The 23231-nt window shown below is 44.9% G+C and overlaps 1 protein-coding gene and 1 long non-coding RNA gene across 2 annotated transcripts in view; both read left to right on the top strand.

The window, feature by feature from the left end:
- The first annotated feature begins 540 nt into the window (after positions 1-540).
- The window catches only part of ADAMTS2 (ADAM metallopeptidase with thrombospondin type 1 motif 2), a 178983-nt gene continuing 156292 nt past the window's right edge, over positions 541-23231 (top strand). Inside the window, exons 1-2 of the mRNA XM_084535586.1 lie at positions 541-858; positions 1553-1914. Coding sequence (XP_084391712.1) covers positions 768-858; positions 1553-1914 — 453 coding nt within the window. The 5' untranslated portion in view covers positions 541-767. The remainder of the gene's footprint in view (positions 859-1552; positions 1915-23231) is intronic.
- On the top strand, positions 16082-22364 carry LOC311444441. Its single transcript, XR_014697892.1, has 4 exons — positions 16082-16565; positions 16765-16843; positions 18572-18787; positions 20746-22364. It is a non-coding gene; the product is annotated as an uncharacterized lncRNA (long non-coding RNA).

The following is a 23231-nucleotide window of genomic DNA, read 5'->3' as shown; positions in this document are numbered from 1 at the left end:
CTTGCAGCTACTTGACAGAAGATGGCTTTGCAGCATGGATTTTTAGGCTTGCCACCAGCCACCCCAAATCCTTTCCCCGTGCTGTGGCTACTCGGGGCAGCGCCTTCAGCCGGCGGCCACCCCCGGTCCGGCCCTGCCGGGGTCGCTGGCACTTTTATTTTTATTTTCATCTATTTTTTTTCCATTTCCCACCGGGCTTTCGACGGCCCCGGGGGCTGCGGCGAGAATCGCCCTAACTTCTCCTCAGCCAGCCCGGGGCGCGGGGCCGCCTCCTCAGCCCTAACCCGCCGACCTCAGGGGCTGCGGGGGGGGGGGGGGGGCCGGCCCGGCTCGGAACGGGACAAAACGGAACAAAACCGGGGCAAAAAAAAAAAAAAAAAAAAAAAAAAAGGAGCAAAAACGGAGCAGAAGGGAACTGGACGAGGCGGGCGGGGGCTGGGCGCGGGGCTGGGCGCGGGCAGTCCCCGCTCCCCTCGGGCCGAGCGCCGTGTGGCAGCGGCTGTGTCAATCAGGCCGCCTTCCCTCCCGCACGCCCCGCGCTCCCGGTATTATACCCCCGCCGCCTCCTGGTGTCTCTGCTTCGCTGCGAGCCGCGAGCGCGGCCGCCACCGCCGCTGCGGCTGGGCTGAAGGGGAAGGAGGCGGCGGCGGCGGCGGCGGGGCAGCGCTGAGGGGAGAAGAGGCAGCGGGGGGGGCGGCCGCCGCCGGCCCGGCCCGGCTCGGCTGAGGGCAGCCCCCGGTGCCGCTCCCCGCCTCGGGCCGGTCGAGATGGAGCCTCCCGCGGGGCTCGCCTGCGTCCTGCTCTGCTGCTGCGCTCTCTCCCTGCCCGTCGCTGCCCTGCGGCCGCCCGGGCACTCAGGTAAGGGGTGTGTGTGTGTGGTGTGGTGTGGTGTGTGTGTGAGGAACCTTCCTGCAACTTCGGCCGCCGGGACTTTTGACGGGGCTCCGGGGAAAAAGGGGAAGGGAAAGGGGACGGGGCGGCCGCGCTGCCGGCGGGGAAGGGACGGGGAGCCCCGCCGCCGTGCCCCTGCCCCTCACACAAACGGGGACTTGTCCGGGCGGGATGCGGCACCCGGCTGCTCGTCCTCCTCATCCTCCTCATCCTCCTCCTCATCCTCCTAACCCGTCCCAAAGTCCCGGGGCTGCCACCGCCGCTTGCCGCCCGTCCCCGTCACCAGCTCGGGGCTCCCGCTGCCCACCCGGTCCCCCCCCGAGCGCCTCAGAGCCGTCCCCTCAGCGCTGCCCGCCCGCGGAGCCCCGAGGGGACACCGGGAGGGACACGGGGGGACCGGGACCCCGCTGCATGGCCGGCATTGAGGGTCCCTGAGGGGTGACAGGCTCGGGGGGCTGCCGGCGGCTGTGGGCACCCAAAGGCGAGTTGGGATGAACTCGGAGCGCTTCACGCCGCCGAGCGAAGTGCTCAGCCCGCGCGGAGCGCCGTGTCCGTCTGCCTTATGTAAGTGGCTGCCGGGCTAATGAATTATGGAGTAACAAAATCCCGCGGCGTCAGGATGCGTTTAGTTCGAGTGTCTCTCTCCTTTCTCCCCGTAAAGATCCGATCTCGAGGAATATAGAGGAGTACAGCCTCGTCATCCCCACCAGCACCGATTCCCAGGGCAGGTTCCTATCCCACCTGGTGTCCGGACCGCCGAAAGCACGCTTCAGGAGGGCTGCGGAGGACTTGCAACGCGAAGCAGGGAACGAGCAAATATTTTACAATGTCACCGTTTTTGGAAGAGAGTTTCACTTCAGGTTGCGGCCGAACTCCAGGCTCGTTGCCCCCGGAGCAACAGTTGAATGGCAGGAGGACTCTGACGAGACTCACATCGAACCTCTCTATGGGAATTGCCTCTATGTTGGGGATATCACTGACCTGCCAAACGCTTCGGTTGCTATCAGCAATTGCGACGGGTTGGTAAGTTACTTTTGTTATTACATCTAAGATAATTACATTAATTTCCTACAGTATTTAAATATAAAATGTGTGGACTGCCATAAACTCGCACCTCATATGGTAACTGTGAATGCAAATTAACTAATGTTCCCTAGTGTGGGAATAGCTGCGCTGCACCAGGCTCTTCTTTACAGACAGTGGCACTAGAAGTTTGAGCACATGCTCTGCGGTAGCTACTCTGTGACAGCGCAGCTGAAGCCAAGATTTGTGTTGATTTGTGGTAAAGTTACTTGAGGTATCTGACACTTTGGAAACAGGATGAAATGTCATGTTCTGGAAATCCTCTCCTGCTTTTCGCTTCCAGTCCGCAAAGAGAAATTTTAGAAGACTTAATCCTGAATAATGGGCTGGGCTGCCCTGCAAACAAATCGCATAGGTAAGATATGTTTTTGCCCTGGAAGAAATTAAATTTATTCAGAGGCTTTCTTCATAGATCTTTCACTCAGTGAGTTTTATTGCCTAATCAAGTGATTGATGGGAAGTCTCAAAAGAGTTGGAGTTTACAAGTGAAACAGCTCCCTGTGATTCATTTTGCAAGGCTGGGAGTTTTAAAACTTGCTGCAGTTTTCTGTTCTGGAGTGCACGTTCAGCAGTCCAATGGTAACTGTTTGTGCCTGGCATCCTAAACCATTGTACTATCATTTGAACGATGATTACTGCCTAGCAATTTGTTTAGTGAGAAAAGACTATATTTTTGATAATGAACAGCTCATCTAGCCAATATTTTCTTGCTGTACCCTTTAGAGTTTATAATTTGGAGATTACTGAATGTTAATGCACTCTGTTCTCTGCATAAAAAAGCCAGTATGAATCAGTTGTATTTTTATTTATTTAATCATAGGAAGTTGTTCACTTGCTGTGCCAAGAAGATAACATGTATGGGAATAGTGCGTTGGCTATCTGAGAATGGAAGGGAACCAAATACTTTTGCCTTTACTCTTTCCTTTCTTGTGGTTTCTCCTGGCCATGTACATTCCTGTTTTGTGATGCAGGTTTTAATGTTGTAACTGTTTGATGTGGACAGCTGTCTTAAGGGCAAGAGGAACACCAGTGTTGTGCAAGAAGAGCAATTTAGAAAGCAGAATACAAGCCTACAGGCCTACCTTTGGTGGGGAAGCAGAAGTACTTTGGTCTTGCTATACCTAGCATGGATCATTTTGTGTAGGGCAAAATATACTTGCTGTGGGCATTGCAGAACCAGCTCGGAGCCAAAGCTCTTCTTCCTTGTGCTGAAAGGTGGAGGAGAATCCCATGACAGCTGCAGCCTACTTTGTGCTGGCTCTTCTCTTCAGTGCTGGAGTTGACTGGGAGGGCAGTGGGGAAGCTGGTTCCTTCATCTGCACGCTGTTACCCAGAGCGTGGACTCCATGCATGTTGGAAGAGCTATGGTAAAATATAGCAAGAGTCAAGGCCAAAGTATGGGTAAAAGGTCCAAAGAAAGTCCAAAAAGGTCCAAAAGGTCAAAAGTATGGGTATAGGTCCAAGGTCTTGTGTTGCATGGGACAATGACAAAGTGTCTATAAAGTGCTGGTCTTGGCACAGTTGGAAGCACCTTCTCAAATGCAAAGGAAAGAAGCGAGTCCTCAACTCAATGGCACTCATTAATGGCTAAAATCTAGAAAGCTACCACCAGAATTTCAGTTTTCAGCTTGCATCCACAACCTGTGTGCCTGATTCTTTCCGATATTCTTGTTTTCGTTGTCCACTGGAAGAATCAGGAGAAGATACAGTCTAGTGGGGGAGTGTGGTACTGACAGCTGCCACATTCTAATCTGGAAGTCCTGCTGGTTTTCACATGGTGCTACAACTTCTGTGCTGCTGTTAATGCATTTGTAAAGAGTTTGCTGCTCTCCTCTAGTGAGTATCTACATTGCAAATGTTGCAAGGCAGAGACCATGTTTGTTATTGCCCAAGTCCCTGAAACCATAGTGCAGGAAGCATTACCTCAATACCTTTAGGCATCTGGCCTTAGTGATTTCCCTGAGATTGTGCACTAAATCTGTTGTGGAACAACAAATTGAACTCTGATCCCCTGGGTACTATGTTCCATCTCTACCCATTCCATCCGTGTTTCTTTCTTCTTGGGGAAGAGTTTAAAACAGATATCAATAGAATTACACAAACTCCGAGAAATGATTCTAGCAGTTCTCCAAAAGTCACCGGTCTATGGTCAGAAGTAATGAGAACTAACACGTTAAAACTGAGTTTAACTCTCTCTTAGTTTACCTTTTTATTTCTCATGTTTGCAAGGAGCATTGGAGAGTCTCTGGAGCAAGACATCTCTAATGAGGCATTCTTAAAGACCACTGGCCCATATGTTTCTTTTGGGTTTATTGGTATTTCAGATGGGAATGAAGAAATGGGCAAGGCTATTCCCAACTGGTTTTGTATGTCTCTTTTTTGCTTCGTATCTAGTTTACCCCAGTGGAGAAATTGGGAAGCCTCATGCGTTTTCTTTCAGCTGCTTAATGATGTACATGCCAACGTTCTTAACATATCCTGAGCATTTCCATCTCATTTTGTAGGCTACTGTGGAGATAGGGATGGTGGAGCTTTGTGACAACTGAGATGTCAACAGACAGGGGGTAGAGTTTGTCAAAACTTGCTTCATCTAATGACTAGTATTTTCTTGAAGTGCCTGCTTGTAAAGGTGGTTTGACATCTGCCCGTGCTTCTGATGGGTTTCCAGCTTTTACATCCGGACATTAAGGTGGAAGTAATGTTTGAATTAAAGTTTCATACTTTGATCTTTACATTGCAAACTTTTGCTGACTGAATCTAGTTCAAGTCAGTGAATGCATCTACCACCTTGCCAACTTCTGATGTTATTTCCTCAGAACATCCCCTTTGGTTTGCACTTAACTGCCAAATGTGTCTTATTTTCCAATTATTGTCTGAGAAGAGTCTGGTGTTGCTGGTATTGCCAGAATGAGAGGCTGTTGGAATGGATTTATATGAAAATAGTAGATCTGTGAACAGATTTCTGAACTGTACTATAAATGGTGAAGGTTTTTAATCCACAGCCATTCTAAAAAATTAAAAGGTACAGTGAATGCATATGCAGCCTTATCTGCTGCCCTGACCGAGGAGATGCACAGTTGGATCGGGGCCTCTCAGTTTTCTCTAACAGAAATCAATGACAAAACTACTAATATTGACTTAAAAATCAAATCAGAGACAGATGAAGAGGACTTCTGAAGTATGCAATCCAGGTGTGCTTCCAGAGCTCATATGGGTCTTTACAAATCATTAGAAGGTTAAAGCTAATCAATAGGTTTTTTAACAGCTCTTTGAATTACAGATGTGAGTTTTACCATATAAAGAAAAGAGTGAAAGCTTTCACAAAACTTAAGTTAAAAACATTCCGAACAACTTGGTATCACTTTGATTGGTGTGATAGAATTCGAACTAATTTTCCACAAAGTGGGCAAAACCAACATGGGCAGCTGTTGGCTGGAGGCTGATGTGGAAGATTTTGCACTTTGAGTACGTTCATGGACCTTGGCCAGGCCCTTACTTGGGGATGCAGCTGGAGGCCAAGGGAGCTGGCTGTTCTCCTCGAGGGTTAGTTGTGAAGGGGAAGGACTTGGAGGCTGTAAAAATGCCATAAGATAATAAAGAGTTAGGATTATGGCAGCCCTTCCAGATTTATTGCCTGGAAAAGGGCAGGTTTGTCAACATTTGTGAAATAGAGCTATATGCATCATGTTTCATGCATTCTGTTTGGGGGTACCAGGCCACAGTCACCTTAACATTAAGACTGGCATTAAGTATTTCTTAGGGGATGAAATAGGCAGGGTTTGCCCTACAACATTTCAGTCTCTACTGGATACTGTAATAACTCTCACAAACCGTTCGAGAGAAGCCTGTTGGCTGGCTGCTTGCCCAGATGCTATTTCTTCTAGAAATGCTTGGGAAGCCAGCGTCCTTCTCAGACTCTTGCCCAATACTAATTGTAGCTGTAGTACTGAGCTGACCTGGGTGGGTTCAGGGTGATACATTCACACCAGTCATGAATCTTCAGGAATTGGCTGGTGTTTTGGCTCTTGTTAAGTGCTTATTGTCAAGTGTTAAGTGGCAATTGTCCCAAGACTTTATGTATTAGCTGCGTTATTAGTATTTTCTTTACTGTTTTAAAATCAGATAATGGAATATTTGTATTTTCTTCAGCCTTTATTTTACAGGGGGGTGTTCGTATGATCTAATTCCAGGCACGTATGTAGATTGTAAATGTTGGAGCCCAGGTTCCAGAGTCAGTCCGTGGTGTTTCCTGAGAGCCATTCGGACTCCCTAGGTGAAACGTTCGCCTCTCTCCTTCCTGGGATAATTCCCCCTGTCCTTCCTGCCGTGTTCGCTGTGCTCCTGAAGACGTTTAAACACATTGTGAAATCTGTCCTTGTTTAGTATAATCCTGCTTAACTTTGAGCATGTGCTTGAGGTCTTTGGAGTCAGTGAGCTTTAAGGTTATGTTCGTAAGCACCTTCCAGGTAGAGATGCCTTCCTGAAACTGGCTGCAGAGCTGAAGATGAACCTAGCTTAGTTTAGCGAGATCCTCTGATTTACCTGGGTATGAGGGTGAAGGTTCTGCTCACAATGAATGCAACAGGAGAAGACAAATATGCTTATATAACTGTTATTTTTCCATTCAGACATCCATCTCCTGCTTTCATATGGATTTACAATTCAGTTTTGTTTCTCTTTTATCTGTTTTTTGAATTTCATTGGTTTGTGATGGAGAAAAAAAGCAGAACTCAAGGTAGCACAATATTGTCTTCAAAGTCTGCTCAAGTCCAGTGCTTGATGGTTAAAACAGATGCCTGCTACAACTAATTCCAGTAAATTTTTTTGTATTCTGAGTTCTTAGCCTTTGTATTATGACTACGATGCATTCATTTTCAGTGGATTAAAATTTGGCATATAGAATCTCTTCACTTTGTAGCGTTTTGCTTTAAATTAAAACAAAATCAAACCAAAGTTGCCACTTACTTTTTGTGCAATGGCAAAAAACACTGTAGGCTTTTTGCTTTGTAAACAAGTGGAACTATAGCACAGTGGTAGGAGAAATGCAAGTAATTCCTGTGACACACGGCACAACAAAACTTAAAAGCAATTCTCTTTACGAAACAGCAGCCCTTGCTCTGCAGGTGATTAGAGTGGGATCTCTGTTTACACACATGGTTTTTCAAATTCAGTTGGGTTCTCGACTTGTTTAAGCCAAGCACATGTGTAAATTTCAGCAGAATCAGAGTCTGAGTGCACATCACCATTCACACACGTTTTATAAAAGACCTGCATCACCTGACAGAAAGCAATGGAGCGGTTTTGATGCCTCACACTCAAGCCCCTCCATGTATTTTCACTGGACAGAGACTTTACTTCCTAATCCATTCTCTGGGTTTCTGCTTTTCATGTCCTTGGCCAACACTAGCCTAGTTAGACAGCCTCTTCTGCTTTGTAATTGCAGAGACTTTTCCTTTTGAGTTATAGCCTGAAATACAGAGAATGTAAACACTATGATTCAGCCTCTAACTGGAGTAAATTATCCTCATTTTGCTCTCCTTAAAAGAGAATTTCTCATCAGTAAGTACTGTTTTTGTTTTTTTTCCTTTGCCTCTTCTGTGCGTGGATTATCTCACCTATGTTTTAGCTGAGGGCAAAGTAACTTCTGACATCATACAGGTGGGACAGAAAATCCTCAGGCAATCAAAGCTGGTATCTTTGTGGTATGTTGTAGGCCTATGGATAACAGACAGGTCTTTCCTCTTGTTTTACCTGACCTTGTCTCATGCTGTCCTCCTTGTGGTGGTATCTCAATGGTGCTGTTCTTTTTGGTGACACAAGAACTAGTTTTCCAACCAGAATATTAAACCACGTACATCCAAGAAAATGTGCCTAATGGCTCCTTCTGCTTTCCATCTTGAAAGACCCAAATATAGTAACTAATTTTGATAAGGTCATAATTACTTTCTGGGGTAAGCAGTTTCCAGAAGTCTGTCCCTCTTCAGTTTCCAAAGACGTGTCCTTTGAAGGATGCTGTTAGCTTATTTAGCTACTAGCTCAGTGCTTCCACGGTGTGGAAAGATGTTCCAGAATCTAATAGTACACATTCCTGCAAATGGGGAGGCATTCCCACGTTTTGAGTTAATTATAGGTATACCTTTTCCTGCAGAAAGCTGCAAAATAGTTGTTTGGATCAGCCAGAGTTCCTGCTGTTGTGGGGAGCAGGACCTCTCCTCCACACATCGCGCTAGTATTTTATTTGACCCATTTCTGAACCCTTTTTATTACTGGTGACGGTTGCTCTGTAAGCAGGTCATGCCATTACTTAATTGCACATTCAGCAAGGACACTTCTCGTACTGGGCCTGATTAAAACAGAGAATCAGGGAGCAGGTCTTCAGTCTCTTGGAGGCGGTTGCATGAAATTGCATTCTGGTTTTATTTCCTGCTCTGATGTGCACACCCTCTTTTTCAGATCACCTTCTCCTTTTATTGCTTCCATTCTTCCAAAGTTTCAGCAAGTTCTTTAACACATTACATCTGCTTTCCTTAGCCCCTTTATCTGTGTGTGTTTTAAATTCATCTTTGTTTGCAGAGTCTTGACACAGCAGGTTCCCAGTTTTAATAGTCTGCGAAATGAAAGGCCTACATCTCACCCGCTATTTTCAGCACCATTCCATTAAACTGTAACATTGAAAAGAAGAGTATCCTCTTCAAGTGCTGAAGAGCATGTTGCTTCCTCATATCTAAATCACAGTCTCCACTATAGATCTTCTGAGTTATTCCCAGGTCTCGAAATGTCTGGTACTTGCCTCAAACCTGGAGTTTCTGTATCACAAATGTGAATCTCAGCATTGATTTTTTTTTATTTAAAAAAATCTTTAAGAAACTTTCTGTTTAAGTGTTTCAAGTAAGAGTTTTCCTCAAGCAAAAGACATAGACAGAAATTGCATCTCTTGAAGACTTGAAGCCCAGCAGAGCAGTGAAAATCAGCCCCATACATCGTTTTGAAGGTGCCATTTCCCAGTGCGGATGGGTCTCTCGACACATCATTGATGCCCAGAGGGTGATGCTGCTCCCCTGGCTGTGTTGTTCCATGGTGTGCTGCTGGTCCTGCACCAGGCTGCTTCTTACTCCATGGTAAGGCTGGGGGTGGTTGGCAGAACCAGTGAATTGGAGCCTCCCAGTTCAGCTGCCTGACCTGGTTCCTTGTGGAAAGAGACAGACGTTTGTACAGGCACAGGGATGAAAGCAGGAACATCCTCAGCTGAGCGCGACAGGAAAAGTGAGATGGCTCCTTAGGTAGCAGGTGGACTCACGCTGCATTGTTAAACCACAGCCTTGTTCTCAGGATTTGAAAACAAGTCTGTTCAGGGGAGCGTGGCTTGTGTCTTTGAGCATCACAAGTTGGAACTGCAGTTTTGGAGGAACTTATTGTTCTGCTTTGTGGCTTTCCCCTTTGTAGCTGTGCTTGGTTTTTCTCTACCTTACAGTAAAATTCCACCTCCGTTGGAGCTTTATCAGTGCTCCCTTCACAGCTATATTCTTTCTTACTCCCTTTATATTGGTTTATGTCAAATTTAATGTCTTTCCCTCTTTATTCCTGCATTTGTGACCTTTATCTTCAAAATAAATAAATACGATTAATTCTTCCCTTGCGTATCATTCCATGGAGAATTCAAAGGTTGAAATTGCCCAGGTTCAGATACTTTCTGAATCTTATACCTGCAAAGTACAACATTATCATTATTCTTCTCATAGGGTGAGGTATCGATAAAGCCACATTAAAGGGAATGACAGGAGGAAGGAAGCGAACTTCTCCTGTAGTTTCACCTCTGTGTTTGAATTTCATTGCATGGACAGACCACTTTTTTCCAGCATTTAACCTCTAGCCCGGTGAACCTCAGGGGACAGATTGCAATCCATTTTCTGCTGAAATTAAGCATGAAATTTACTAATCCTGTAATGAGAGAGAGTCAATGAATATCATTGCTATCCTTGTGGATAAGGCACCTTCACACTGCACGCCCAGGCTCCAGGTTCTGTGCTGCTCTTGAACAGTTGGAGGAGTTTCTTTTTCAAGTTGTAGGGGTGAACAGGTGCCTTCTGTCACCAGGCACTGAGTACTGTGCTCAGTATTGGAGGGAGAAAGTCAAAATAATTTGTCAAGTCTAACAGGAAAGAAAAGGCCTATTTTCTTGGGCGTCAAAATATTTCAGGAGCTAAACATAGTAATAACCCATCTAAATTTTAATATGAACATAGTAAAATGATAGAATTTAGAAGAGGGGAGAGCACAGGCTTCAGTCTAAAGACTTGCTACCCTTGCTAATATTTCCCCCATGTGCAAAACCCAGCACTAACAGCCAGTTCCTGTGGCTCCTGAGCCTGCTGCAAGGGCTGGCGTCTGTGGCTCTTGCATCAGCAGGGAGGGAGACCTCCCAGGACAGCGCCTGTTGCTCCCAAGTAGAAAAAGAGTCGACAGAAAATGCAGAGATTAACTAAGGATAGGTGGCAGCACAGGCTGTGGTTGCTGTTTTAATAGTGGTTTTATTTGTTCTAAATCATGACTTCTGGGCAAATCACGTTCATCCAATTCGTATGCAGAAGAATACACTTTTTGATTCCTCAAAGCGTTAGCATTGCTGGGCTTTTTTCTTTCCCCAAGCAGAGGAGCTGTGGAAGGAATGTGAAAGATGTTGTTTGGAAAGCATTCTGCAAACCAGAATGTATTTAAAAAATAGTCTTTGAGAAATAAATCACTACCTGATGATGAAGACAGCTAAGCTGGGCCAAGAGTCTTTCATGTGCCAACACTCTCTCACGTGACAGAAGTTATATTGGAAGCTGGCAGTCTGTGGAACTTGCAAGGCTGAAAATGTCTAAAAATTTTCATATACTTTAAGTAATAGGTAGATTAAAAACATGGCTTTGAAACTTTTCAAAATCTCTCTCTGTAGGGCACTGTGATCCTAACTAAAGTCACAGACTTTTACCTATGGCATACAAATACTCAAAACAAAAAAAACAAAGCCTAGAAGCCCAAATTTTACACCACCTCAGTTCAATGCAAATCAAGTGCTTAGGAATGAAGAAATTGTAGGGGTGAATTTGGCTTGATTTCAGATTTATAACAAAGCTTGAAATCAGAGTTTCCCAATAGTTTTAGGCTTCGTTGTGAATATGGCAGATCCAGCATTCATTCCTAAGCCAAAGTATTGAATCACCAAATAAGTGCTGGAGGTGTCTGTCAATATTAAATATTTGCAAAGTTATGGCACATTAAGGCTGACATAGCAGTAAGTGTAAAAATGTGATTAATCAAGGGATGAATTGCTGCTCTGAAAGAGAAATATGAAACTCAGGCTGGGTAAGTAATGGACAAGCAAAGAAAGAAAAGAGAATTCATTGGCACTCCTCAGTCGGGTAGTGAATTTACTGTGAAAATAAAGTTTTTAGGCATTTCACTGCAGTCAAATTAAGCCCAACAATAATCATATGCATCTTATACAGTAAAAATGCTGGACCTATGAAAATACAGGATAATCTTGCATTTCTCCAAGCAGAGAATTGCAAAGTAAAAATAGATCCTTGTCAATTCCTGTGTCATGGTCCAGCATCATTTTGCGTAAACGCCTGGAAAGTCCCAGTGCAAGTAGCTGATCTTTGGGTTTGCTCCAAAGCTGCTGAAGTCAGTTTAGTTTCACTGGCTTCATTTGGCTTTGTAGGGGCAGGTTGATTAGCAAAGAATTTGGGACAAAAAGGAGGCCATCAAGTATTCCAGCTTATAACCTTGGCTGTCACCTTGTTCTCTGTCCCCTGGTGCGGTGGTGGTGAGGGAGTTGAGTGCGAGAGGCTCAAGTGCAGCTCTTCCATTGCTGTTTATATCCCGTATGCTGGATGACCAGGACAGAACTGTGTGCTCCTACAACTGAAATAGCTCTGCTAAAGCTTCTTCCCCTTCTGCCTCACACCACATCCCCACCACAGAAGAGGCGATGCATTAAGCGAGGGGGGAGGGAGCAGGAGAAACCCTCCTCGTGTCCATGCCAGGAGGATGAGGCAATTCCATCTGCCTTGAATCTGCAGGCTCGCTCTGACAGCTCTTCTATGAAGATGGGGCCAGAAAGGAACAAGGTTTTCCTCCTGTCTGAGTCTGCCCACCCAGCTCCCGCAACCAAAAAACGCCCAAATTGTGTGAGAAAAACGCTAACTGCACATCTCTTCAACAGGCTTTTCTGATAATTCAGCTGGATCCCAAATACGTGTCCAACCAAACCGGAGTTTACTTTTCTCTGATGCAAGCTGCTTTCAACTCCCCAGTGCCCTCCGTGAGATTCTGGTGGTCAGGAGTCCAACAATCTGTCACTATGTGGGAAAATCACAAGTTGGGGCTGCTCAATTATAACCAGGCAAACCTCTGCTAATCTGCAGCATCGTGTCTTCGTGGGCTTCTGGGAGCTCTGTCAGTTTGCATTAGCTGAGGACCTGGCCTCTTGTAATTAGATGTTTTCACACTCTTCTGGTGACGTGCCCTCCTCCGACAGTCTGAATTGCAGCCTGTCGTGGTTTGTAAAGAGATCCACTTGTGCTTGGGAGGCAGCAGGACGCACAAAACCCGCGAATGCATGTGAGCTATTAACACGAGATTTGGTAAAGGAACGTATTTGGGATTTGTTTGCGTATTTGGAAATAGCAAAATGCACTGAAAGAAGAGAGCAGTGATCCGGGCATGTTGGAGGACTCGCAGAGGCGTTGCTCACCAAGGGGCAGGGGCTTCAAGGCTCAGCTGCAGGAGCTGTGGGTGCTCACACACAGGTTTGGGCTCACTGAAGGCCCCATGGCCTCCTGTCTCTGAATTACCATTCTGACCTAATTTTGGTGACATTTTCATGTTATCATGCAAGCCCATAGAAATCAGGACACCGCCAGCAATACTGTTGAATAAACATGGTGTTAATAATGTGAAATCTGGCCACGATGGATACACTTAGGTCTTTGAAGGGTTTAGCTGCTCCTGGCAATTTTGTCTTCCTTTGGAACAACAGAGAGGTGTTTGCCTTAACTTACGGGTTTAAGAAGTGTCGTGCCTAGGTAGCACTTTTAAAGTGCATTTCCAGAACGGATTCTGTGTCATCTTTAACCCAAGGATACAATTTTGGAATAATGAATCACTGCTTGCAAGTACTATGGTATGTTCTAGCTGTCCCACTGTGGGAAACTGGTGGTTTTTTCTCTTTTTGCTTTATATTTGTTTATATTAAGATCACTTGTCACTGACGTTAGAGACCTATCAGGTCACATTTAATCCTCTTTATATCTCTTCTGCGCCACTAAGTCCATTGCTTTGACTTAATACAACGTCGACATTTGCAAGGAGTCTACCAAATCCCAAAGTTTAAATTTGTTGTTGTCGTTGTTAGGACATCACATCCTTAATTAAAAAAGGCAGAGCCCCAAACAAAACCTCATAAATTGAGGCTGCTTTGTGACCTCTAGGCTATCAGTGACAAATCATGAGATGCTTTAAAGTATCCTTGGAAAGAATGGGGAACGTCAACTGATCCCTGTCTCTTTTAAGGCTGTGCTGATCTTTCGTGGGCTGCTTCATGGAGGAGTTGTTAGCACTCAGAGAGGGCAACTGATTGTGGATTAGAAGGTGCATTTTATCAAGCTGGAAAGTTAGGTTTGGAAATCGCATCGAGATGCTGTAGTGGCCTTGTACTTTTGACTACTTGCAATTAGCAGAAGGTGACCTTACAGCTTCGCCGTGGTGCTGCAGTGCTGTGAGGGAGCAGCACACGGGGAGGGAATCACACGTTGAGCATCCTGTCGTAAAGCTGCCCGTTTGGCTCAGTGCTACCTCGCCAGCCTTTTGTCCACCCTTTTCAAAAACAAACAAACAAACAAATAAATGGAGACTTCTAAACTTCAGGGTCTTTTGGCCAGCCACCCAGTGAAAATATCTCCGTGGGTGTTCTGTCATGCTGATCCGAAAGAAGTCCTTCCTCCCTGGCATTGCCCACAGGAGCAGGGCAGGCTGCCCCAGGTTTGATGCAGAAAGTCCTGCTGTGGCTCAGCAGCTGGTTTCCATAAGCTTCGTTAGCATCCCTGCACGTTGGCTTTGTTCATGTGTCCCTGACTTTCCAAGTGGAGGCAGAGCAGAGAGACAGAAGTGGGCAACCTTTGGGCCAAACCCTTCAAGCACTGCCTGTGGCTCAGATCGCACCGTGACCCTGGCCCGGTCCCTGACAAAGAGATTTCCTTTTTTTGCTCCCGTTCCTGCTGCATTTGGCCAGAGATTCAAGGGACAGCTACAGAGAGCAATATAGTTCGTTCTGGGAATAGACTTCCTCTGTCAAGGGTACTGCTTGGGTAATCCAATGTACTATTTATGATTTTTGGTGCTGCTTGAATTGTGAAAGCCCTGGGCAGCACATCACACTGACTGGTCCTCCCCGAAGGTGGCCCGAGTGACAGCTGAGCCTGTGGGTCCCCATCCCCTGCCTTCACAGAGCCAGGGACTTCCTCAGCATCGTTCCTTCGTGGAGGAATGCGGAGCAACTGGCCATCTCTGTAACCGCTGCCAGGAGGTGGTTGGCGTGCTCCACCACAGCCCAAGGGTTTGAATTCCAGAGCTACACAGATTGCCTGAAAGGCTCGCTCCCCGCAGGCTGCTACCGAGCTGGTGTGTCCCACTGCTCGTCCTTTCATGAGCTGGAAATATTCCCTTCGGTGCAGAGAAATGCCCCATGGTTCCTGCGGGGAAGCGTGGTGTTGGGAGCAGCGAGAAGGCAGTGTCCTTGTGTGTGCTCCAAGTGTGAGGGAGCGCTGGGATGGAAGAAAGGCCAAAGGAAAGAGCAGCTGGAGATGTTTGATCCCTGTTAGCAGGGAAGATGCTGAGCCCTGGCACTGGAGTGCTGAGGTGATAATAGCTCATGAGTAGCCCATGCCGCAGGCGTGGGCAGAGAGCACTGATTTCTGGGCTATTCACAACAAAATCCTTGGTCAGTGAATATTCTCCTTCACCAAGTACATCCAGAGGGCAGAACAAAGCAAGAAGTGATGCCCCCATTTATCCCCAGTGCTAGCCTGCAGGGCAGGGCTGCAATAATTAATGTTTGAGAGCGAACCCAGCTTGGTGCATCTCACAGCCAAGTCCCTGTGATGGCTCGGGGCTGCCCAGAAGCGTGGGGCAGAGGGGAGCAGAGAGCTGGAGCTCATCACCAACGTGTCCAACAAAGCTGCCGTGTCCAATTCCACCACAGGAAGGGGTCACGGCTCCAGCCACATGGGACTGAAGCACCTCTCATCCCGATCTCGGATTTTCTTCCTTCTCTATTAACGTTCAGCCAGAGTTGGTTTCAGGAAAGTTGTCTCCCAGTCTGCTGAGCTGCCAGCCTGGGCTGGTACCGAATAAAAACACTGCCCAAACCAGTAACACAGATCGGGCTCTTTTCCTTGGGCTTTGGGGAATTTAAAAAAGCATTCTGTGACTCTGCAGCTGAATCAGCACTGGTTGGATATGAATGTGATTTCTGTGGTCAAACTTGGCAAAAAGCTCTAATGTTTAATGTGCCAGTCAGCTAAAACATGCTGCTGTGTGAGAGATGACGCAGTGGCATTGTGTGGCTTGGTTGGGATTGCCAGCATGGATACTCCAAAAGTATCAGAAGAAGCTTTAATATCCCTGTTTACATAACATCATGTTGCTCGTTTCATGCTTCATTAATTTCTGCAGCAAGCAGGCTACGTTCTGAGAGCAGGAAACCTCCACTCCACCCTGAATTATAAAAATAGCCGGTGATCTCTCTTGCTAATTTGATTACAGTGGCTACAGAAAACGAGCTGTGTTGTTCGCAGTGCTGCCTGCTCCACTGAACAGAGCCTTCTTCAGGTGGGCATCGTCATCTTAATCCCACTCGGCCAGGTTTGGATGTTGTCTGGCTAAATAGCCTCAGTGGGTGAATCAGGTTGGTGAAGTTGTCTCCAGGCGAGCCCAGCACACAGCTGCGCTGGCACAACTACCAGCTGTGTTGAACTTGGGTGCTGGAGGAATTACAAGTGGCTGGGGGCAGGACCTTTTAAATACAGTCCTATTGCCACATCCCTCCTCTGGAGGGTGAAACCCTCCTGGGCTTACCCTAGGTAGTGGTTTCAGGAGGACATAACCTTAGAGGCAGGTTTGCTGCCCTAATCATGGGAAGGTTTTTCAGAGAAGCGGTACCTATGTTTAGATTCGTTTTGACACTTCAATCAGACTGGGGAAAAAAAGGCCTGTCGAGCTGTTTTTATGAGTTGTTCAATAATGAAATTTTCTTCGAAGCAAGTAAAAACCCTTGGAAGGAAGGTTTTAGGATTGTACTTTGAAGTGTAAGCTCAGTGTATCTATACTTTTTCTTAAGGGTGTTTTATTTGCTTCTGGTACTAATTCAGGAATTAGTCCAAAGGCCGTTTACATAAATGAAAAGAGTTTTATTGACTTTGATGGGATTTGGATCATGCTGCACTAATTAAACAGTAAAGTATCCATTAGCAGCGAAGAGAACAGAAGAGAGAAGAGCCAAATACTGTTGTGATGAACCCTGCAAAGCTGAATGAACTGCAGCCAAGGTCTCCATAACTTCACAGATGAGCTTTTCCATATTTCCCTGCCTCTCAGTCTTTTTGAAACAGATACAACTGTAGATTTTTAAAGGGAACCAAGTGTATGAAGATCCTTACCTTTGTTCTGCAGAGGAGGGTATGCTTTAAGCAATATTGAAGACACATTAGTATTAGTATGCTTGCTTTGCTTCAATGTTTTTGTCAGGTTTTTAAGGAATGCATGGAGTTCCTAGATTCCAAAGAAAAGCAAAAGTTTTTTTCAGAGCTGATGCTGAAAGTAGAAGGTAAGGGGAAAAGTTCATATACTGCATACCTGGAAGGTCTGTGTGAAAAAAGTGGTCTAGATTAAAAAGAAAAAAAAGGCTGTATTGGAACTAGCCACAGAATCAATCTCGTACAGACAGATTGAAAATACAGTAATAAACACCAAATTTATGGGTGCTGCTGGATGGATGCAAACATGATCTGGCATTAAAAAATTGTGTTTCTTGGTCCTTTTGCTGTGATCCATTTTGCATGGGTGGCAGCAGTAGCTCCTGAATTCCATAGCATACAGCACTGCTGAGACGCTGCAGTTGCCCCTCCAGCAGAAAACGTTTACAGGGTGTCGTTATAACAGTAGGATGATCGGAGGGGAAAAAAAAATAAGCCAGTTGGATGTGATGTAATGTGATTGTAACCACATAAGCTGAAGTTTTGAGGAAATTGGGAGCCCAATAGTGTTTTAATGTCAGTTAGCTACACCTGACTCCATAGGCATCTGTGAAAACACAGCCCTGCATTAGGATTTATTTATAACCATGGTGCTGGCATGCTGGGGCGTTTACAGGGAGCAGAAGAGCACTCGTGCTGCTTCACAAGGTTGTTTGCTTGTCTTCAGGCCTGCCGGTGTGACCTGAACATCCTTAGCCCTCTCATAGTCAGCAAAAAAAGAGATTTCCCCTTGTGCTGCTCAGTGGTAGTTACGGTCAGTATTGATGAAGAAATATGGGCTGCAATTTGTTTTAGGTTTTATTAAAGTTATCAAGCAAAAACATTGATCGCGACACCATGATACAGAGCACAGCTCTCTGTGTTTGTAAGTGCAACTTGGCCTCCTTTGCAAAAATCAGGAAGGTCTCATCACAGCTGCGGACTGGAAATATTTCAGTTGAACTGAAGGTTTGTACATCTATCGTGCTTGTGATAGCCAAAAATCCCAAACAAGTAAATGCCCCAGTAATGTAAAGCTTCCTAGAACACTCAAAATAGAAAAGAATTGGGCTCAGGCTGAACAATTCAAACTGTCTTCTGTGCTTCCAAAAATAAAGTGCTTGAAGTCGAGCCCCACCTCCCTCTCTTAAAAAAAAAAAAAAAAAAAAAAAAAATCTTGTCTTTCAAATCCAGCGGTTACTTAATAGAAAGTTTCCAGAAAAATCATTCCAGCTATACATTTATGGGAGAAAGATTAATTGGAAGGAATTCTTTTCTTTTGAGGAAACGTGGGTGTGTGGGAATTGGGTCCTAAAATCAGGCCAGCGGTGAGTTAGAGAAGGGGCTGGGCAGAGTGAGTGTAACAGCGAAGACCTTGCCTCTTTATGGATACAAATTTGCACATTTCTGGCCAATTTTATTCCTGTATTAGTTCTGTTAGCCAGTGTAGGTACCTGGATAAGGAACGTTGCAGGAGTAACTTTTCAAAGAACACAACTGTTCATTATTTTTTTAATTATAGAAGGACAATCAGACGGAGACACCAGCATACGGTAATACAGAGGTGGATTTGCTGCTGATGGACTGCAAAATAAAATCTTTCCTCAGAGCAAAAAGTCATTTTCTATGGACGGGGAAGCCATGTGAAATAAATTCTAAATGCTTTCATTACTTTTGGCTTCATTGTTTCTAAATTAAAGTGTTTGTCTGAGAACAAATGACAAACTAATTTTTTTCCCCACCCAAAACCTGATTTGGCAACTGTTGGTCCAAGTTTTTCTTTTCCCTGTGTGAATGTAAAACGTTGCCTTATGTTCCAGGCAATACAGTGTGTGTTTCCATGGCAACCTCTTCTTGTGTCTTGAACTTGTCAGCATCAAAATATGACATTTTAAACTCTGAAGCGTCTACACGTATCGCTCCTTCTTTCGCCACGAGCCAGACTTGCCAAAACCTGGGCTCCTGCAGCTAGCTGAAGCTAGGGCGAGGTGCTGGAGTCAGCTATCCTTCATACAGCCTGCCTGCTGACAAAGGAGGTAGGAAGTCTTTCCCTCAACTCAAAATAAATCAAGCAACAGGGCACAGATCCCTGCTCCCAGCTCAAAGGCTGCTTCACCCAATGCCCAACTCAGTCTTTTTTTCTTAGGGCTGTACGAAAACAGCCTGTTTCTCTGTCTGATGTTCTGCACTGTGTGTTTTTGGGCTGTCTCCTTGACTTTTCTCATGTGCACCTGCTTCTCAATCCGTACCATTGTCAGCAGCCTTGTTGCTGACCAGGGATGCTCAGAGCCCTGTTCAGGACCGTGGTGGACACCAGATCTCCCTGTGCTGCTGCCTTGTTTCTTACCTTAAAACCCGTGACTGATGAACCCCTTTCAGGTTAAGTACAGTCTAATCCAACAGACAATGCTTTTGCCAAGCATTTATGAAATAAAAGAATGAGGAAGGGGAATGGAAAAGACCTAGTCAGCGTGGAGGGAATTCAAGGGACGGTATTACAGTAAAGTGGAATTAATTTGCTTGGCCAGAATTAATTGTAAAACTTTCTCTTGTAGGTAGGAGGGAGCACTAATATAATTCCACGAGATGTGCTTTTACTGTCTTTCTTTTTCTGTGACGTGGTTTGGCTGCTGAATTGAACTTCTAAAATATATATTTGCAGTTATAGGCAAGCTGCCAAAAATGTGACTAATAAAAAAATGCCTATTGATCGCTTTTATAAATCCATCTTAACATTGCTCTTTGGAAGATACTAATCAATTCTCACTTATTGTAGCATTTATACAGACACCTTCCTGAAGGATAGCTCTATTTGTTCCAAACAGAAGAGGCATTAATTCTGCTCTCGGATTTTGGCTCTCAGTGTGTATTTGGATTTACCTTTCAAGAGACAGGAGATACCTGACTTACCCAGCAGTACTTGTCATGGCCTTAAACCCTTACTCTAATGGTGTAACTAAACATAAAACTATAACTTTAACATAAAACCAGGTTAACTGCTAATTTTGTCTTGCTCCGTGACTTTATGGCTTGGAGCAGGAAAAGCCTTACAGGAATGACCCTGTGCACTGCGACCGTGTGGGTATGGATTCTTTTCTCCGTATTTATTGAAAACAGATATTGCAGTGACATTTAGCTGCTAGGAATTGTACTCAAGCACTCGACCCACACGTTGCTCCTTGCTGGCCTGCTGACCCACGTGCGTGCACGACTCTGGTAGTGTTTGGTGAATCCTGTGTTGGCTGTAGCCCTCTGGCCCTCATTAGGGGTGAGAGCATTTCTGGAATGGAACAAACCTTTCTGCATAAGACCTGGGAAGAGAAACAACAGAGGTATGAACCTCAGTGATTTGTCAGCTAGGGCTGGACTTGGACTCTCCTCCAAAAGCAGAACAGGTGCTGTTTGTGCTGTGGGGGTAACAATGCAACAAAAACCAGGTATAAAACTCTCCAGGCAAGCATCTGCCTGTATATTACATGCCCAGCCCTATGTTTACATTCCTGGGTTAATATCTTTATCAGGAGAGATGAGAAGTAGATGCTTGAATTTCTCCTGGACTTTCTCAACAGCTAAATGGGTACAGTATGTTCTCGGGCCAGTGCTGGGATCCAGCTGGGATGTAGCCAGGGTGAAAATAATTTCATAGTTTTATTTTGCTAATCAGGAAATGAGATAGTTCATATAAAAAGCCTCCTTTAGGAAAAATAAAAGCTTTCTAGTCACTTTGCAGACATTAATTTTCAGATAATTAATTTGTGTTCTGCTACTGAACCAGCCAAACATTTAATACAAGTAATGCAAAGCTTTGTGCTTCCTGTATTCCTTAAATCCAGTTTCAGACAAGAGAATGGGCTTTTCTTCCTTTCAAAATACAGTTGTTTCTCTTGAAATTTTAGGTGTGTTAAAATGCACGTTGCTCTGTTTTGTTAGGTTTCTGCATCTTTTGCTCACTGTGGTATAATCCAATAACACCACCTCCAAATCCTCTTTGCAGGACTGGGGAAGTTCTGTTCTACTGCTGCTGGGGGAATTACGGCGACTCAGTATTCCCCTTTCTTTGCCCCGATTTGTAGCAGAAGTTGCCTGGGCTATGGCGTTGTCCTTACATGAACTCTTCCAAAGCATTTGCCCCTGCTTTGATCCATCTCAGCTCATTTCTGCCTCTTCTGCATATGGAGTCTCAAGCTAAGCAGAGCATTACCCACTACATTCACCACTTGGGAGCACAGGCGATCAGACTGCTCTCCGACCATGGGAATCAGCTGCTTGGGGAAGAAGTGGATGAAACCCGTCTCCGTTCCCCATTTGTAGGAGCTCAGTTAACGTGGCGGTGCTGTGCTGTCTCAGGAGAGGTTTGCCCAGCCGAGTTCAACAATAAGATGCAGTTGCATTATTTTACTTGCATGAATGGCATTTCCATCGATTTTAAAATTGCTCAATTGGGCTGGTACAATTGAAAAATAACAGATGAAAGTAAATCTAAAGTAATAGTCTTTTTATCAAGCATCAGGTTCACATTTTTCCTTTTTTATTTGTGGTTTCCTTGGCTCAATGCTACATTTTTTTTTTTTGAGCATGCTATTAGAATAATTGCACATTAAGAGAGACCGAGAAGGTCCTAAGAGAGCCCAAAAGCTACAATTCAGCAATGTTGGGTATTCCAAAATTGCTGTATTTCCTACTTTTAATCTTCTGCATAGTTACCTTACCCAGTGTGCATTGCTTTTTTCTTTGGAAAAGAAGTCAAAGATTAAAAAAAATCTTCTTAGTTGTTGGATTAAGATTTATGGAAACTACTGGAAGACAGGTTTCCTGGAGTAGTCTGTGTATATGATAGTTTCCCTATACTTGTAACATTATATTGTATATTCAAGCTATTCCAAGTACCACCTTTTGCAAAAGACAGTTGATCTTTTATGAAACTCACAGAAACTGAAGATAAGTATTGATTAAATGAAATTTGGACTGAATCGTTTAAATTATTGTACATTTAAAATCCCTCAACTGCTTTAAAAATGGAATAAGTTGGCAAATGGTGCTAATGCATCTCCAGAGCATATGGGAGAAACGGGTAAAAAAAAAAAAAAAAGTAAATCTTCCTTACTTTCAGTACTTACAGGGAGCTTAATATCATTAGGGAAGGAAAATGTAAAACATGTGATAGCAGATGCCAGACTAACCACAACACTCGAGCTCTCACGAGAAGCCCCCTTTTCAAGCTCTACGTAGCCTTGGCCAAGACATTCTTTTTGGACCGTCAGTTCCTCATTCCTGGTCTTAAGCCAGAGGTAAATTCTCATGTATGTGGAAACTTTCAGCAAAACCCATTCAATCATTTCTTGAATTTTCTCTCTCGTCGGTGCTCCTGCCACTCTACCAGGGCTGTGTGTGTGATACACCAGCTGGCAGAGGCCTGCAGGTTGTTGGCTTGTTCTCCAGCAGTCACGGTGATCGGCTGAAGTTAGTTTAGTTTAAATTGTGAGCAGTGAATATTCTTGCACGTGTTCACAAAAGCATTGCTGTGGTCCTTTGCCCTTTATTTTTAATATCACTGAGAACAGTTATGACCCTGACGTTTGATCTCTTGTATGACACAAACCACAAAACCTCCTGTAGTCGTGCCTGTCTCCAGCCTAATAAAGTGCCTGAGACTCAAAACAACCTTGTCAGAAAAACAAGGTTCTGAAACTTCCAGTGATACTAAAGGCTGCAGTAGATTTTCTGAACTACTCCGTGTCTGTTTGCCCTCTCTGCAGTCCATTCCAGAGTACAAACTTTAATAGGGTTACGTGGGGAACTAAAAAAGGTACGTGGCACCTGGTGGAAAGTAAAACTTCCACACGTGTAACCTGCCTGACCTGCGGTGAGTTTAAAGCATTCAGCTCTCCTGAGGGGTGGTTTGCACATCCTACCGACGGCCTCTTTTGATGTGTAAATACTTTGAATATGTAGCCCTGGACAGCTGGCCTGCATTTCTGCACTGCGAGCTGTTGGCTCTCATCGGGCCCACGTTGGAGCCTCGGGGACGTGGAGGTGTGCTGGATGGCACTGGCCGTTCCTGGATAGTCTTCCAACCCCTTTCAGAAGGCTTTGGAGTTGTTTTAATGCTAGTCTGTTTATTTATTTATATCTCTCCTGTGCAATAGCAGCAATGAGCATCAATATTCTAGCAAACAAGGAGATGTGGAGGAAAAACTTTGAAGTGGCCGGAACTCTGGCATCAGGCAACGTGAACTGATCAGGCAACTGAAGAGCAGCTAGTTTACATTTCTAGTGCTGTTTAAAGGTAATTTTTAGTTTCATTAAGACTGACTGGTTTGAGACACATTCACTTGTGTTAGTCTTCCTTGAGGTTAGGCAGGCTGGAGATTCCCGAGATGTTTTCAGTTGCCTTTTGGTGAGGGGGGAGAAGGACTTTGCTGTTATTTTTCTATTATATGGGTGTTTGCTTGCTTGCTTCTCTGAGATCTTCCCTAGAGG

The sequence above is a fragment of the Aythya ferina genome (assembly GCF_964211825.1).
Source record: "Aythya ferina genome assembly, chromosome: 14".
NCBI classification, from domain to species: domain Eukaryota; kingdom Metazoa; phylum Chordata; class Aves; order Anseriformes; family Anatidae; genus Aythya; species Aythya ferina.
The sequence above is the reverse complement of the archived record's forward strand: the minus strand, read 5'-3'. Positions and strand labels throughout refer to the sequence as shown.